General features: G+C 33.5%; 1 protein-coding gene across 5 annotated transcripts in view; it reads left to right on the forward strand.

Annotated features, from left to right (window-relative positions):
* Positions 1-16,879, forward strand: part of TUSC3 (tumor suppressor candidate 3) — a 303,958-nt gene that overhangs the window by 176,480 nt on the left and 110,599 nt on the right. For all 5 annotated transcript variants that reach the window (XM_064368759.1, XM_064368757.1, XM_064368758.1 and 2 more), the window contains exon 7: positions 9,664-9,727. In XM_064368759.1, the coding sequence (XP_064224829.1) occupies positions 9,664-9,727 (64 nt within the window). The remainder of the gene's footprint in view (positions 1-9,663; positions 9,728-16,879) is intronic.

Consider the following 16,879-nt stretch of genomic DNA (forward strand, 5'->3'; position numbering starts at 1 on the left):
ATAAGTAAGAAAAAATGATCTGTACTCAGAAAATGAATTACCGACTGGTTACATAGCTTTCCTAGGGAAAATCATTCAATTTATTGGCAAAGCTAGATTAGGGCACAGAGAACCTGTTCCTAATTCATTTCTTTGACAATCACGAGTGCAAAATATTTGGTGATACGAAATGAGTAACTTCATCCTTAATGCAGAATTATGTAAATATTAAGCTATATAAGTTTTTTTTTTTTGGTCTTGTATTTTGGATTTACATTTATAATACTGATATGAATATATTAATGTTCCTTGATATAGTTGCTTTTTTCCCCCCAGGATAAAAAGTAAAACACACATACATGGATTATATTATACTTAACTTATATACCTGATGTGACAGCTACGAAAGCATTTGCAGCATATATTTACATGTTTTCTGTATCTCACATTAAAAGCTATTCAGGGCTGGGTGTGATTGGCTCACGCCTGTAATCCTAGCACTTTGGGAGGCCATGGCGGGTGGATCACTTGAGGTTGGGAGTTCGAGACCAGCCTGACCAACATGGAGAAACCCTGTCTCTACTAAAAATACAAAATTAGCCGGGCGTGGTGGCACATGCATGTACTTCCAGCTACTTGGGAGGCTGAGGCAGGAGAATCACTTGAACCCAGGAGGCAAAGGTTGCAGTGAACCAAAATCACACCATTGCACTCCAGCCTCGGCAACAAGAGTGAAACTTCCGTCTCCAAAAAAAAAAAAAGCTATTCAGTTGAATTTTTAAATGCTGAAGGATATAATACTTTTTCATTTTGAACCTTTAATTGCATTTAGTTGCACAAGAAAATTCTATGAAAGTAATTGTACATTTCAGTTTTTCTTTTGTTACTGAACAAAATGGAATCTGTAAGTCTAGAAATATATTGTTATCAACAAAACACAAATTACTAAAATTACTTAGCGGTTCAGTCATAGGACAGACTTTTGAAGTTTTTCTTTGTATTTAGAATACACTACATCTTATTGTGTTGTCATATTTTTGTTCTTTCAACATTTATTTGGAAAATACAGTAGTATGAGAAGCTCTCTAACTGGTCGTATTAACAGTTCTGATCAAAAAGTAAAAAGTGTTTCCTGAAACATAGCTGATTCTCAGTACCTGTCTCACTAGTATCTGGGGCTTAAGGTTGTTTTACCTTGTCCTAGGAGTTTTCCATACCTGCAGTCTATGTTTTTGTTGGCTGAGTTTCTACGGAGGGGCAGTTTTCATGAACTATTACAGCATATTCTGCTTAGGTTTCCTTAGTATTGATGGGTTTTGTTTTGTTCTTTTTCTTTCTTTCTTTCTCTTTTCTTCTACTTACAACACCTAGACTGCCAGTCTTATTGACACTGCAATAAAGGGAAAGTTCATAAGGAGACCTATTTCTCCATTTTACTATCAGGACAGATAACTTTTTATGAAGAAGGTACTGAATAAGACCAAGCATTGAGGCCACAGTTAACCAAAAATATGTGCACTTATCTAGTTTCTGGTTAGGAGCCACTGGCCCACCATTTGATTCTTCCATCTCCAAAATGCTCAGTTTCTCTCTTCTTATAATATTTACTATGCCTCATACAGTATTCTAGAGACTGTCTCAGAATACTAGACAGGATGATTGCAATCTGAATTTTCAAAAATATGCTGCTTGTTATGTGGTGTTGCTTAACCTGCCTGATTAACTTCATGTATATAGAATCTTCTGTTGCTTGGGCTCAACTTGCCATAAGCTTTCTATATGGCTTATATCTGTAGAACTCTGAACTCCCACTGTTCCACTGGAAATGTTTTATTAAAAAACAAATCATCTTAAACTAGTAAGATATTTTCTCTGAATGTGTAGCAATTCGTTTATTATTTTAAAAAACTGTTTTAAAACGAACTTCTTACTAGTGAGTTTTCCCTGAATATATAGCCTTTCTCAAAGCTTTTACAGTATTACACATTGCCTCTTCCCATACAGCCTCCTGAAAAACGTAGTAGTTATTTAGTCATGGCTTATAGCTCATTAGGATTGCAAATTTCTGGTCCTACCACAGACCTGTTGTATTGGAATTTCCACATATAGAGCCTGAAAATCTGTTTGTTAAACAAGTATCTCTAGTCAGTTTCATGCACACACCATTTTGAAATTCTTTTGATAACCACGGACTTAGGTTAAGTGATCAACTTTTTTGATCCTCACATAGGAAAATAAAATTCCAAGACGACTTTTTGAATTGTGACTGGGCCAGGTAAGGATTTTATACTCTACACAGGTCAGGCAGTAAGTTCAACTGACACTTGGCTAAATAATGTCCTACAACTTCAGTTGAAAAGAGAATGGCGACTTGCTGCTAACACCTCACAGAAACAACATACTTTGAGTGGCAAATAATCAAGATGTTATCACTGTTTTCATGAGGAACTGTTTTATTTCTCTGTTGTAATCATTTTTTAGTTTAAGCCAAATATCTAATGAAGTGCTTAGGAATTTCAAGTACAAGATATGTGCTTGAAATCAAACAAGTGGCATTCTTTGTCACCTGGATGTAGATAATACCTATTTTTATCTCTTCTTTCAGGCAAATCCAGAAGGACTTGGCCTGAGTATTTTATTATCTGTATCACATCTGCCATTTGGTGTAGAGCTCAGTAAGAAATAATGCTGCCTCAAAGAAGACCCCAAGGATAGGACTAGAAACATGTAACTAGTAAGAAACAGAGGACTCTCCTATTAGAATGTTAGAGTGGGATTTAAGCTTATTTTGTGCAGTAATAGTGATGACCCAAGATACTTCCTATCTCAAGAGTTCAGAAGTATCATTTTCTGGACATTAGTATTCTAAAAAAGAAACTGAAAAGAAAATAATTGTTAGTATTTTAGCACACAAAGGAGACTCTGAACTGCTGTCATTACTACATTCCTACTAGCTGATAGGTTTTGAAATGCTATCTTACTCACTTAGAATTACTTGGAGGTATGAACTGAATTCTGTCTCTCTAAAATTCAGATGTTGAAGCCTTAACTCTCAATGTGACTGTTTGGACATAGGGTCTTTAGGAGGCAGTTAAGGTTAAATCAGGTCATAAGAGAAGGTCCCTAATCTAATTGGACTGGTGGCCTTATAAGTAGAGGAAAGTAGAGAGACACCTACCTATCCCTGTCTGCTCACAAAGAAGACGTCATGTGAGCACACAATGAGAAGGTGGCTGTCTTCTGCCCAAGGGGAGCCCTCACCAGACACCAATCCCATTGGCATCTTCATCTTGGACTTTGAATCTCTTGAACTGTGACAAAATAATTTCCCTTGTTTAAGCCATGCTGTCTGTGGTATTTTGCTATGGCAACCAAGCAGACTAAGACACTTAGTAAAAATAAATTGATTCTATCATGCACAGAAAAGCAGATCTTTCATTTTTTGTAGACTTTGATCAGGAAAACTAGGGCCCTTCTACTGGAAAATCTTAAGTAGTCTAGTTGAATTTCAGAGATAGTTAAGTTCATTTAAAAACAGTAAGGCAACCCTTTTGACTTAGAAGTGTTGTCAAAGAAAATACAAGATTTGTTCCCTATGGTTTGTTTCTAGATTGACAGTTAATTATCATATTTTCTTTTCTTTTTTTGCTATTGCAATAATTTCTGTATTATAAAGAGTACTGAATCTGATGCTAAACAACTGAGAGATTATCACTTAAAAGATTTAGTTAGATTTCGCATGTCCATTGCCTTTGTTCTAGCAGGTAGTGAATAAAGGACTGAAACAGGCTGAAAAGATCCACGCTAGTACTTTTTCATGATGTTTTCAAGGAGGGTGAAAGAAAATAGAAGGAAAAAATTTGCATGTCATTTCATACTGATTGGAGTAAAACTGCATGACAAAATTGGACTGAAAGAATTCATGTAGTTAGTGAAAGATAATCAGCAGTGTTTCCTCTAGCTGTGTACAAGCTCTTGGTTTATTTTGCAATCATGTATTTTAAAATGAAAGAAGGGACCAAAAAGCGTTGTGTAGCTTTGACCTGAATTGAGAGACAAATCGTCATTTGGGTATCTTCCAACACTGTCAAATCTTAGTTTCATTTGCCATTTACTTAATGTTATAATTGGTCCTTTTAAAAATAAGTTACAGGTTAAAAATGGATCAAAATTCAAAAATGTCTTGGGATTGATTTAAGCTTTTTTATTTTGTATCTTTTATTATTATTATTTTTTTTACTAAGGATTATATGCTGAAGCAAATAAATGCCAGCACTGCTTTATCAGTGAATAAAAGAGAAATAATTAATTTGAACCCCATGTTTTATTGTCTTCAAAATGGCTATTTTCTGGCATATATGTATTACTGAACAACTTTTTGCACTCATATTAGAATTTGGTTTTGATCCAAAGCTCATTTAACTAACGCAGTCTTTGTTAGGATTAATCAAACAGGCTAGTTGTTGATATCTTTTGCTCTCAAGGCTGATAATATCAGGTTGGTGTAGAAGGGACTTGCATAAGTTTACAAAAACAACTTACTCACTGGCAAGAGAATTTAATTCAGATATAGTTTACTATTACTGAATTAACAGTGGGCATAACCAGTGACATTAATTTTACTGTCTATGAGTCACATGACTTAAGACATTAAAATTTGGAATCTTGTTTGAATCTTAGATGATTAATGATGATGATGATAGATTACATTTATTGACTTACTAGTGTGTTTCAGGCATTAGGCTATTTTACATGTATTATCAATTCACTTCTCACATTTTATTATTTCAATCAAAGAGCTTAACAATCTGAAGTTTAGAATAATTTGTTCGAGGTCTCACTTGTGGTAAACCTATGATAGAGAAATTACTTCAGGGAATTTGACTAAAATCCATTTTATAAACTATTATAATATTACACAGTTACCTTTATGCAGTCAATTTCCAATTTGCAGATAAGGAAACTGAGACACAAATTACTGAAATGATGAAGTAACGCCTACTTTTTTAAATTGAATGGCAATTATTAGCACTGGAAACTGACTTCTAAGTTCTGTTGGTTTTTTGTTAGCACAGCTACCTTCTCAAGTAACAATCTGTTGGTACACCCTAGCCATTCTTATTTTCAGAACAGTAAGTGTTTAAAAGGACTCTTTAAGGAGTATTTACTACTAGCACAATTTTAAAATAACATTGAAAAAGCAGAATGTACTGACTGGTGTCATCTTCCCAAGAATTTAGGAATAGCTTAAGTGGAATCAGGTTTATTTCACATGCTGATATATAGTATATTTAGCTTCGTTTCCATTTTATTTTCATTCATTCTTGATATTGCTGTATAAGAGTTATAGAACTACTATATCAAACAAAATATTTAATTTTTACCAAGTACGTTACTTGAAATTAAGAACATAGCATCATTCATATATATTATTTTTTCATATTATGATATGCAAACTTCATCTAATATTTCTTCTACATAAAATTGGGCTTTAGGTAAGTCACGGGTCATGGTAACTAACTGTCTTATGAACTTATTTTTATGAACCATTCTTTTTATTTTATGTTGGTTCACATATGTTCTATGAAATATTTAGTGGGGCCGGGCATGGTGGCTCACGCCTGTAATCCCAGTACTTTAGTGGGAGGCTGAAGTGAGCATCACCCGAGGTGAGGAGTTTGAGACCAACCTGGCTAACGTGGAAACCCCATCTCTACTAAGAATATAAAAATTAGCTGGATATGGTGGTGCGCACCTATAATCCCAGCCACTCAGGAGGCTGAGGCAGGAGAATGGCTTGAACCTGCGAGGTGGAGGTTTTAATGTGCAGAGATCATGCCACTGCTATCCAGCTTGGGCAACAAGAGTGAAACTCTGCCGCAAAAAAAGAAATATTCAATGGACTAGACAAGTAAAAAACACTTATATTAATAGCTTGTCAAAACATTGTTCCTATGGAAGAATTGATTCGTATCCTTAAGACTGCACATATTTTTTTCTTGACTATTCACCTGATCTGAAAATGCATTACTCTTATAAATACAAGTTAAATACATATTTTGGAATAAATTATCCTGAGTTGCTGTTATTTCCCTCACTCATGAGAATTAGTAAAAGAGAGGAAAATAAATGAACATCATGATTTAGCTTTACGGGAATTCATTACTCAATCTTCCCTTTTTCAAAGGATTTTGAAAGTATATGCTTCTGTTACATAAAAATTTTTAAGACCAGCTTAAAATTGCAGACCTTAAGTGAATTAAGTTATTGCTTTAAGGGCCCCATAAATGAAAGCTAAATATCTAAGGTCAGTGCTTAAGATCTCCACAATACTTATTCAATCTTATTCTTGTGCTTACTCTTACAGCTTTTGATGTGTGCCAATAATCTCTTTGTTCCACATTAGTAGACAAAATGTTCGTGTAGTTTGTGTATGTAAGCTCCTCGAGAACATAGATATTTTTTCCTATAACTTCTGGATTTCTGTTGCTTGAGTTCGGTGCCTGATACATACTAATTGATCAATTAAAAATTGCAAACAAATTCAAGCTTATTAAATCCTGAAGGCTCTTAGAGTATCTGGTCTTGATGTGATTTTGAAGACAAAAAAAAAAAGATGTACAAAAGTCAAATGTTAGTATACATTCGTGAATATTATCTTTTACAATATCAGTTCAACACACTAAATTCATTTATAAAAAAGAAAGAATTCCTGAATGCTATTTGTTTAGAAGATAAAAACAGCTTCTCAGCCTTTTGATGAACAAGATACAAAGTTTGTTGAAGTGGAGACTATAAAATGATTTATGTTTGGTTACTTTTGATCAGTTACACTATTGGGTACCATACTATCTTATTTGATTTTTAGGAAAATATCTTGAGGCATATCCTCCTAATCCTATTTTAAAGATAAATGAGGTTAAGTAGTTTGTTTAGAATAATATAGCTAGTAGGTGGCAAATTCAGGACTGTGTCCAAAGCCTTTCCTCTCTCCTGCCTTATCTATACAAGAAATATGGTACAAGTGTTACAGATCAATTTCATGAAATAAGTCTCTAAGGACAAAGTGTGATTTTTTTTTAACTTAGCTGTAATTTTAAAATGAAAAGAAGTATGTAGGTTTCTTGTTACTGTGCCTGGAAACACAAAAGGCATTGCACGATACAGTGTTTTTCACACATTTGAGAAAGCATCGAAGGGTTCTGAGCAAGATAATGATGGAATAGTTTTGACAGTACTTAGGTGAATGACAAATGAGCTCTAGGGTAGAGGCTCGGAGAATAAAGGAGGCTATTGCAGTAGTCTAGGCAAGAGATGGTGACTGCTTGGACCAGAAATCTTTGGACCTTATTTTTTAGGCTCCTTTGCTAGTTCTTCCTGGGAATGGTGAAAAGCAGTTGAATTTGGAATGAATTTTGAAAGTAGAGCCAACAGTATTTTCTGAATGATTGGCTTTGTGGAGAGGGAGGGAGGGAGGAAGGAGAGAATAAAGGCGAGGCAAAGGGTGAAAGAAAATTAAGGGCAGAGACACAAAGGTAATTCCAGGATTTTTGCCTAAACAAATGGAAAAATTAAATTGCCTTCTCCTGAGTTAGGGGAGAATGGGAGAGAAGCAGATTCTGGGATAGAAACGGAGGCATATCAGGAGTTTCATTTTAGCCATTTTTAGATTTCCAATATATCAGACTAGATACAGACATGATATTAAAGCCATGAGATTGGATGAGAACACCTGGGAAGGCTGAGTAGAGGGAAGAGGCCTAAGCCTGTGGAGCGCTGACGTGCTCCAGAGTCTAGAAGGTAGTAAGGAAACGGCCTCCTCCTTTCTGAGGAGGAAGACCTAATGAGGTAGGATCATCCTCAAGATTGGGATCCTGCAAGTCAAATGAAGCAAACATTACAAAAAGAGAGTGGTCAGATGCAGCAGATTTTTCAGGCAGATTAAGTCCAATAAGATTGAGATATGACCACAGAATTTAGTAATGGGGAATTCCATTGATCACCTTGAGAAAAGATTGATCAGAGAAGATTCTGTTACTGAAAGCAAACAGAAAAGCTTATAAACCACTTACCTAAAAGATGTCTGAAGTTATTCTCTAAATTTGTGATTCTCATGGAGACAAACTATCTTGCAGTTGTTATGTAAATTTGGGCATATTATTCCTGTACTATTAAACTCAGATATGTTAATTACATAATGTTGATTTTTATTACTTTAACTGTTAACATTTAATTATCTGATTGCCAAGTAAAGTTTTTATAGTTTTACTTGAGATTCCTCCTGTGTTTTGGTAAGTTGTTTTTATATGGTGGAAAGGGCATGCATACCTATATGAACAGTCCTAGGTTTCAGTCCAAACTTCACCAATTACTAGTTGTACAATCTTGAACAAGTTAGTTAAATTTCTGTAAGTCTCAGTTTCATTATATGGAAGATGACAGGTAATAACTACTTTATATGATTGTTAATCAACAGTGGACTGGATAAAGAAAGTGTGGTACATATTCACCATGGAATACTACACAGCCATAAAAATGAAATCATGTCCTTTGTAGCAACATGGGTGCAGCTGGAGGGCGTTATGCTAAGCTGATTAATGCAGTAACAGAAAACCAAATACCACATCTTCTCACTTGTAAGTGGGAGCTAAACATTGAGTACACACAGACAGTGAGGGGAACAGTAGACCCTGGGGCTTACTTGAGGTTGGAGGGTGGGATGAAAGTGAGGATTGGAGAACTACCTATCAGGTACTTTGCTCACTACCTGGGTGACAAAACCATTTGTACACCAAACCTTAGCAACATGCAATTTACCCATGTAACAAATCTGCACATGTATCCCCTGAACAAGATAGAAGAAAAAAAAGATACCTTGAGAAAACTGTCTGAATCATATGATACAGTTATGCATCATAAATGATGTAAAAGTTGAGGCACTGATTTAATAAGGTGTTAGATTTTTTTTTCCAGTATTTTTTTTATAAACAGAAAACCAAGGCAAGGACATTTATTTAAAACGACTGCATAGCAACTGATATTCATAAGAGAGATTAACAGCAGAAATAGTCATGGGAATCAATTTAGAAGCAAAATAATCTAAATGGAGATTTATGTTAGATTTTCTATAATCAACTGGTATGAACTATATACTTAATAGGGTAAAAACAATTTTAAAAATTATGTTTTGAAAAAATTTAAATGCTATAGTGAAATGTGTACATTTATAAAGCTGACTACCTTATTTTAAAAACTTTGATAATGCAGAAAGTAGTGATTAGATATTTGATCATTTCTAACTTATTTTAAAGGATGAAAAATCATAGAAATGTTTTGCTCTAATTTGTACCTTATGCTTTTAATTGTAGTTTTGCAGTAACTCTATAGGGATCATTATATTTTATGTGTGAATGTTTGTGATAAATCCTTTAACAACTTAATTTTATTTTTGATAACTAAGTTGCTGCCTACAGTTTACAGTATCATCAACATTGTCATCTATTTGCATTTAACTAATTATTTAAAATAATTATTAATAGAGACTTAATTAGTAGAAAGTAATAAAAATTGAATTAGTAGAAATCTAATTAGATTTTTCCATTGTTTATCTTCATGACATAAAACTTTAAAACAACTATGTGGCTTTCTCAAATTGTAATTTTGTTTTTTTGTCTTTCTTAATAGAGCTACATTCATGGGAGCAGCCAGGCTCAGTTTGTGGCAGAGTCACACATTATTCTGGTACTGAGTATCCTTTTTAAAATACTGATGAATTGAAAAGGGCAAGACAAAGCTACATGTTATTAAATTGACATTTGTTCCTGGCAGTAAATATCAAGACTTTTAAAAGACATTAAATTTTAAGCTGTACTTATATGACTATTTTTTATTTTTATGCTAATTATTTCCTATTACAGTATAATTTGTTGCTATTAAGTATCAAAGTCTTAGTTTTACTCTACATTGATGATCTCTGACTAGATTTTTTTTGTGAAAGTTATATAATATTTCCCCTACAGCATCTTAATGGGAAGAAAAAGTGCCTTATGATATTAATAGCAACTTAATAAATGGATTATCATCATATTGGTCCCCTTAAGCAAATGGTATGTCAGAAGGAGGAAATTTAGGGTGGTTCGACACGCCTTTTTGAAACATAACAGACTAAATCAGAATAAGTGTTGTGAATCAGATCATACAATATAATTTATGATTTGAAGTTAGAAGGATCAAGAATGAAGCAGGATAAGAAAAAGGTAAGGTTCAAGCATCTAATCTGAATATTCTTAGAATGAGATAAAATTAGTTTGGACACTCTATTTTGGGCAAATATAGATGTTTGTGTGAGTCTTATGAAAATGTTGGAAATTTAAGTTCATACTGGTGCTTGAACATATTGAGTCATTATGAGAATTCAAAGTGTGCCTCTAGTAATCTTTATAAAATTTGATTAGTATCCTGGTTACTAAGATTCATATGCAAATAAAGGAGTCTAAACCAAATTCTCCAGTACAGTATATAGCCAAAGCTGTAAACCTTTAAGTATCTTAGAATTCCTCTAGGCCAAACTTCATTTTATATATAGGAAAACGAGAGCCTATGTTAGGGAAGCCCACTTGAGCTAGAATTAGAATTCAGTTTTCTTTCTCATGGTCTATTGATTATGCAAGTACGTAAGTTTTATGTACAATACTTGATTATAGTCTGTGACATATTTCATGAATGAATGTTAGTCATGCCTATTCTTTTTAATCTAGATGAAAACTATATTTTTAATAACAATGAAGTTTTTGGATTTTATTACTTTGTTGTGTCATAACAGTGCCTTTTAAAAAATCTGCCAGCAAAGACAACTTCAGTTTATTTAGGCATCCTGTTTTATTTGCTTACTGTGTTTTAAGCACTGCATCAAGTGGTGGTGTATACTGATTGCTGTATGGTAGGGAAAAGGGATGGGAAATGTTTAAAACACTGGGAATTCTTGAGAAGCTCAAAGACTTCCTGTTTTGTAAAATCAGGATTAGCAATACTAACCACATGGCATTTCTTTTTGAAGAAAATGAGATAGCACACATATAAGCATCCAGTAATCACAAAAGGCTAGTTGGTTTATTTCTCTCTGTATTTCCCTTCTTTCTTCCTCAGGACTTTGGTGGCCACAGATAATATGCATAAATACATATATATTAGATGATTCCTTAGTGATATGGTTTGGCTCTGTGTCCCACCCAAATCTCACCTCGAATTGTAATAATCCCCACATGTCATGGGAGGGACCCAGTGGGGGTAATTGAATTATGGGTGTGGGTTCTTCCTATGCTGCTCTCATGATAGTAAGTCTCACAAGATCTGACGGTATTATAAAAGGGCATTCCTCTGCACATGCTCTCTCTTGCCTGCTGCCCTGTAAATTGTGCCTTTTACCTTCTGCCATGATTGTGAGGCCTCCCCAGCCATGTGGAACTGTGAGTCCATTAAACCTTTTTTTCCTTATAAATTATCCAGGGTCATGTATGTCTTTATTAACAGTCTGAGAACTAATATACCTAGCTTTTGACAAAGATGTAGATGACCATGAAAAAAAAATCTTCTAATGAAATTTATCAGAATTCTAAAACTTAAACTGTTAACATTGAAAAGACTTAATTTTTCTACAGTTAATTTTTTGAACCCATTAAATTGTATAACTTACAATAAAAAGGCAATTTTTTTAAAGGTTTCATGTAAATGAAGGAAATGAAGTTGAAAAGAAAAACATTATAAATCTCATTTATATTGCAGGACAACTAAAAGATACCTTTCTGAAACTCATTGAACAACACTGACTGTCTTCTTCCTATGTATCACTTCTCAACATTTTTAATTCTTCTACCCTTGATTACACATAGTTGGATACATACATGAAATTGGGCATATCTGCAGCCCATTTCTCACTTACATTTATTTAGTTGCCTGTATGCTTTATGGTTTCAAAATTAAGAAAATACTCTGAGAAGTACTTGCCTTGCTTTAGTTTGTCTCATAGATTGGAATTGGAAATACCTGTATTTGAGTAAACATTCTCAAATTTTGTTATATTTTTCCACAACTCAGTTTTTGCCCTCCAGCTTTAATATGGTAAAAGATTAATGCTTTCTGCACGAGAGGGGTCTTTGGTGAGAAAATGAAGTATTTGTGAATATGTTTATAGGCATATCTACTCCGTATTAACAAGTAAGAGCAAAGTTGTATTTACTATCAACTTACTGTTTAAAGATATTCAGGAAGCAAAATATGTTAACATTAAAACAAATGGATAGAAACCTAAAGCATTTGTTGCAGATAAGTTTTTAACTTTTTTTTTTCCTAACTTGTTTCAATCCATGGTGTAGCATTTTAGCAGTATTCTTTATCTAAAGTGATGAGTATCTAAAGTGATGAGTTTATTGAAACACATCAGGAATACCGGGCAGAAGGATGAAAAGCTGTGTTGAGATCATCATTTTATTGTATGGCAGGAATTCTCCAAGGTTTCATTGACATCAAGCTGAGATTTAGAATTCAAAGAAATTTTACAAGCAGTATGATTTTTTTCATATAGATCTTAGCAGTGATAAAAGAATTAAAAATCCCTATTCTCTTTATGCCAATAGTCATTATTTGTTGCTTGTTTCTCCTGTGTTTTTATTTTAGACATATCTGTTACAAAGAAAGAGAAAAATTCTTTTAAAATGGTGGACTCATTAATATTATCAGTAGAACTTTAAAAGAAGTCCAGGCACTGAGGTTCATGCCTATATCCCAGCACTTTGGCAAGCTGAGGCAGGAGGATCACTTGAGCCCAGGAGTTTGAGACCAGCCTGGGCAACAGTAGGGAGAACTCTGTCTCTACAAAAAATTTTAAAAGTAGCCAGATATGAGTGATGGCATACACCTCTGGTTCTAGCTACTTGGGAGGCTGACGCAGGAGGATCACTTGACTCCGGGAGGTCAAGGCTACAGTGAGCTGTGATCACACACTGCACCCCAATCTGGGCAACAGTGAGACACTCTCAAAAAAAAAAAATTGAAGTTATTTTTCCATAATTTCTGATTCTAGTTTCATTTGACAGGCTACTACTACTTTGTGAACAGTCCACATTTTCTTTGTAATTTGTGTATTTTTTTCTTTATGCAAAAAGTTACAAATACCAGATGATTACTTTTATCTGTAGGGAGAACATTTCTACCTTTTGGATGTCTCATCCTAATTTAGTAATTTAGATTGTTAGATGCAGTTGCTATATACAAAGTTTTGCTGGAAAAAAACCTAAGAGAAAACAGATGGAGTCATTTTGTATCATAGGTTATAGATTTTTATTTACTAAGAATAAAATTGTCTCCTTATCAGTAGTGTTATATTTTTGGTACCTTATTTAAGAAAAAAAAGAATAATCCTAAGTAGTCTTTGAGAGAAAACTATATGAAACAGTAAGAAATAATATTTTAATACAGAATATATGTGAACCATCCAAAAATAACCTACATAGGGCTTTACATTCTTGCATGTTAAAATTTTACTTTTATTTCATTTATTTTTCCTTTTTTAATGTCTTAAACACCTAATGCAAATGTGAAGGAGATATTTGCTGTTTACAGAAAGGTAGGATGACAGAAAAATACTTACAATACAGTGAGACAAATATACGCAAAGGAAGTAACAAGAGAGGAGCTAACTCCCTATCTAGAGAAGTGGAACTGATTTTTCAGATGGCTTTTGAAGTCTAAAAAGGAGTTTCAGAGACAAGAGAAATGAGTGAGGAGGTTATGTCATTAGAAAGATACAACAGATACACAATCATAAAATGAGAGATAATACTCTTTATTGCAGGAAGACAGGAAATTCATTAAGGCTGGAATACAAATTGTGAGGAGACTGGTGAAAGTTTGGTTAGGCTGAATAATTAAAACCTTCCTAAGAAATTTGAATCTTACCTATAGGTAGTAGATGCAGTACAGTTGATACGTCAGTTTTTTTTTGTTGTTGTTTTTGTTTTTAATACCTGGGCTCAAGCAATCCTCCTGCGTTGGCCTCCTAAAGTATTGGGATGACAGGTGTAAGCCAGCCACCCAGCCTCCAAGCACTGCTATTTCCCATGGTAAATTAATAAATTGGTATCCTGATTTTCTTTTTTTTTTTTTTTTTTAAAGAGAAAGAGAGAGAGAGAATAGGAAGGAGGAAAAAGGAAGAGAAAGAGAGAGAGAGAATGGGGAAGAGGGAGAAGGAAAAGAAAGAGGGAGAGAGAATGGGAGTATTGCTTTCTTGCCCAGACTAGAATGCAATTTAGTAATGGGTATTGAAAACCTCTTTTATGCTGATAATTATACTTAATGATGTAGTCAGGAAGGAATAAGGGAAGAAGATAACAAACAAACAGCCAACCAATATTTAATTTAAACCTATGAAATGCTATGCGATTACTGAGGAGTGATTTACTTCCAATTATATAGTCACCTTTGGAGATATGTCAGTTTTACATATTTGGCGTTGGGTAACTTATGGATTCTTTCTGAAGTATTTTGAGATTGAGCCCCTAATGTCTTCTTGATAAATTTGTCTGTGGAAAGGGAAATAGTGGCATGTGTATCACTGTTTAGGCAACAGAAAGCCAATGGAGGTTTGCTCCAGTAACAATATTAAGGATAGGATAGAGAAGGGAGAGCAAAGGAAGCAGGAGTCACTGGCAATGGTTCATTCTCTAGGATGAACCTAAGTAAGGTAATGGATGAGTGATTCAGCTGCTATTTGAGAGGAAGAAGAATCAAAATCGATGATAAATATCACAAGTAAGGTTCAAGAACAGGAATCAGAGATGATTCTGAAGTTCTGCTGTGGGTTGTGGGATAGAAATACGGAGGAAAACAAGGTTTAGAGAGGAATGTTTAGCCTAAAAAAGTTTCTACGGTTAATTAGACCTCATAATTGGTTGATGAGAAAGGGATTAATTTGCTTAAATTGCTTAAGATCCTAAAGCCAATCAGTTGAAGAGTCAAGAGCTTAAAACTATTAACCCATTGTTTTTCTACTTAGTAATGTTTTCCCAATAAATCAAAACCTCTGTGGTGAATAGCCAGTAATATTCTCACCAAATTATATATTGTGTATATTTGTTATATATATCTGAAAAGGTCATTTTAATAAAGATATAATCTTATAAAGATTATATAACTAAAGATGTAATTCTTCAGTTATTCTATCATATGTTTGTACAGAACACCACATCCTCTATCAGTATAAAAACAAACACATGTGAGAGATACGTAAATATAAATACACACATACATGCAGGGTTATGTGCTATTTGCTTAGGTACTAAAGTCACCAAACCTGACAAGATGTCTGATGGTGCAGCATTTACAGTCTAAAGGGAGAGGAAGACACACAACAAATGATTGTGCAAATAATTGTCCAGTTACAATTATGTTCTTAAAAAGGTTTTCAAATGTCCGAAATTCAGTAAGACTCAGGCTCAAGGCACATGGATCTTAACTGGAATATCATCACGTGCAAATATCCAGTTTTTGAAACTATAATTGGAAGAATTAGTATGTATATGAAATAATATGTATTTGAAATAATATATGAAATTATGTTTAAACTGTTTATGTAATTTCCCAGAGTAGAAAATTTGAACTCTAGTGATCAAATGATAAAGTCAAGGTAAGATATGTTTTTGATTATAGAATGTTTCTAAAATTCAAAACCTCATATATGATTTTAAAGAGATAACCTGAAATCTGCTTTTCTTACTAAATACACTTATAAGTATGGCACAATAAAACAGACATGTAATTACAAGTACTGCTTTTTTTTTTTTAAATAAAGCACCCTTCATTATACACTTAGAGAAATGTTTGCAGAAAAATATAATTTTACTATCTTAACTAATCTGCCTTTTTTTCTACCAGTAGGGAATTCAGGAGGGCAGAATAAATGCCATTTAAAATTTTATTTAAAACTTCAACCAGATCAAATTAGTTTCCTTTGGTAATAGAGCAATGTTTCCACTGAATTCACCAAGATACGGTCCCTGTATGCCAGTGGATACAGAACACAGGAGTTCTAGAATGAGATTTACTGTCAACCATAATCTCTGACCTTGCACTGTCTCTTAATTCTCCACGTTTTTTTAGTTACGGAATCTCAAGAAAATGACATTAAATAAATATTAGTTGGAAGTAAAATTATTTGTATAAAAGTAAAGGTTATATTAGCACTATAAATTTTTTTTTATAAAGATCATACTGCTTTTTCTATGAGCAAAACTTTTTTTTCCCATTTATTGTGAAAGAATATGATTTTATTCTGCATTTGTTTCTAGTCTATTATAGAGAGCAAACATTTATTTTAATGTGTTATATCCAAGGAGAAACATACTATAGAAAAAAATTAATAATGGATGCAAGATGAAAATTTCAGATTTAGATTCATTTAAGTCTTCTATAACATGCTAACATTTTTTTCAGCATCTGTTTGTCTTTAAATTGACATCTTGATTTTATTCCTAGGAGCAATAGTAAACTTATCATGTGCACTTGAGAAGGGATTATAATGTAATAAAAATATATTTGTTACTATTTCCGTAGAATGCTCAGTGCCTCTGGGTATTTTATGTAAATTACACAAATAGCAGCTTTTATATGTGGGATCATGTCAGTATTTTGACTTTCTAAGCAGTAGGAAAATGATCAATAGGATCAACAAAGAAACTGGAGTGTGCAAAGTAGTTGAAATATATATTGCTATGATATTAATAAAAATGTGCAAAGTAACACATAAACTAGGTCAAAGTATGTGTGTATAGGATAAAGGATAGAGGTCCATCTGTTATTTTCTTTTAATGTTGGGAACTTCAATAAGGCACAGCTAGATGGCTACAGA

Source organism: Aotus nancymaae, unplaced genomic scaffold, assembly GCF_030222135.1.
Source record: "Aotus nancymaae isolate 86718 unplaced genomic scaffold, 86718_ANA_hifiasm-v0.15.2.pri h1tg000079l, whole genome shotgun sequence".
In the NCBI taxonomy this organism is placed as follows: Eukaryota; Metazoa; Chordata; class Mammalia; order Primates; family Aotidae; genus Aotus; species Aotus nancymaae.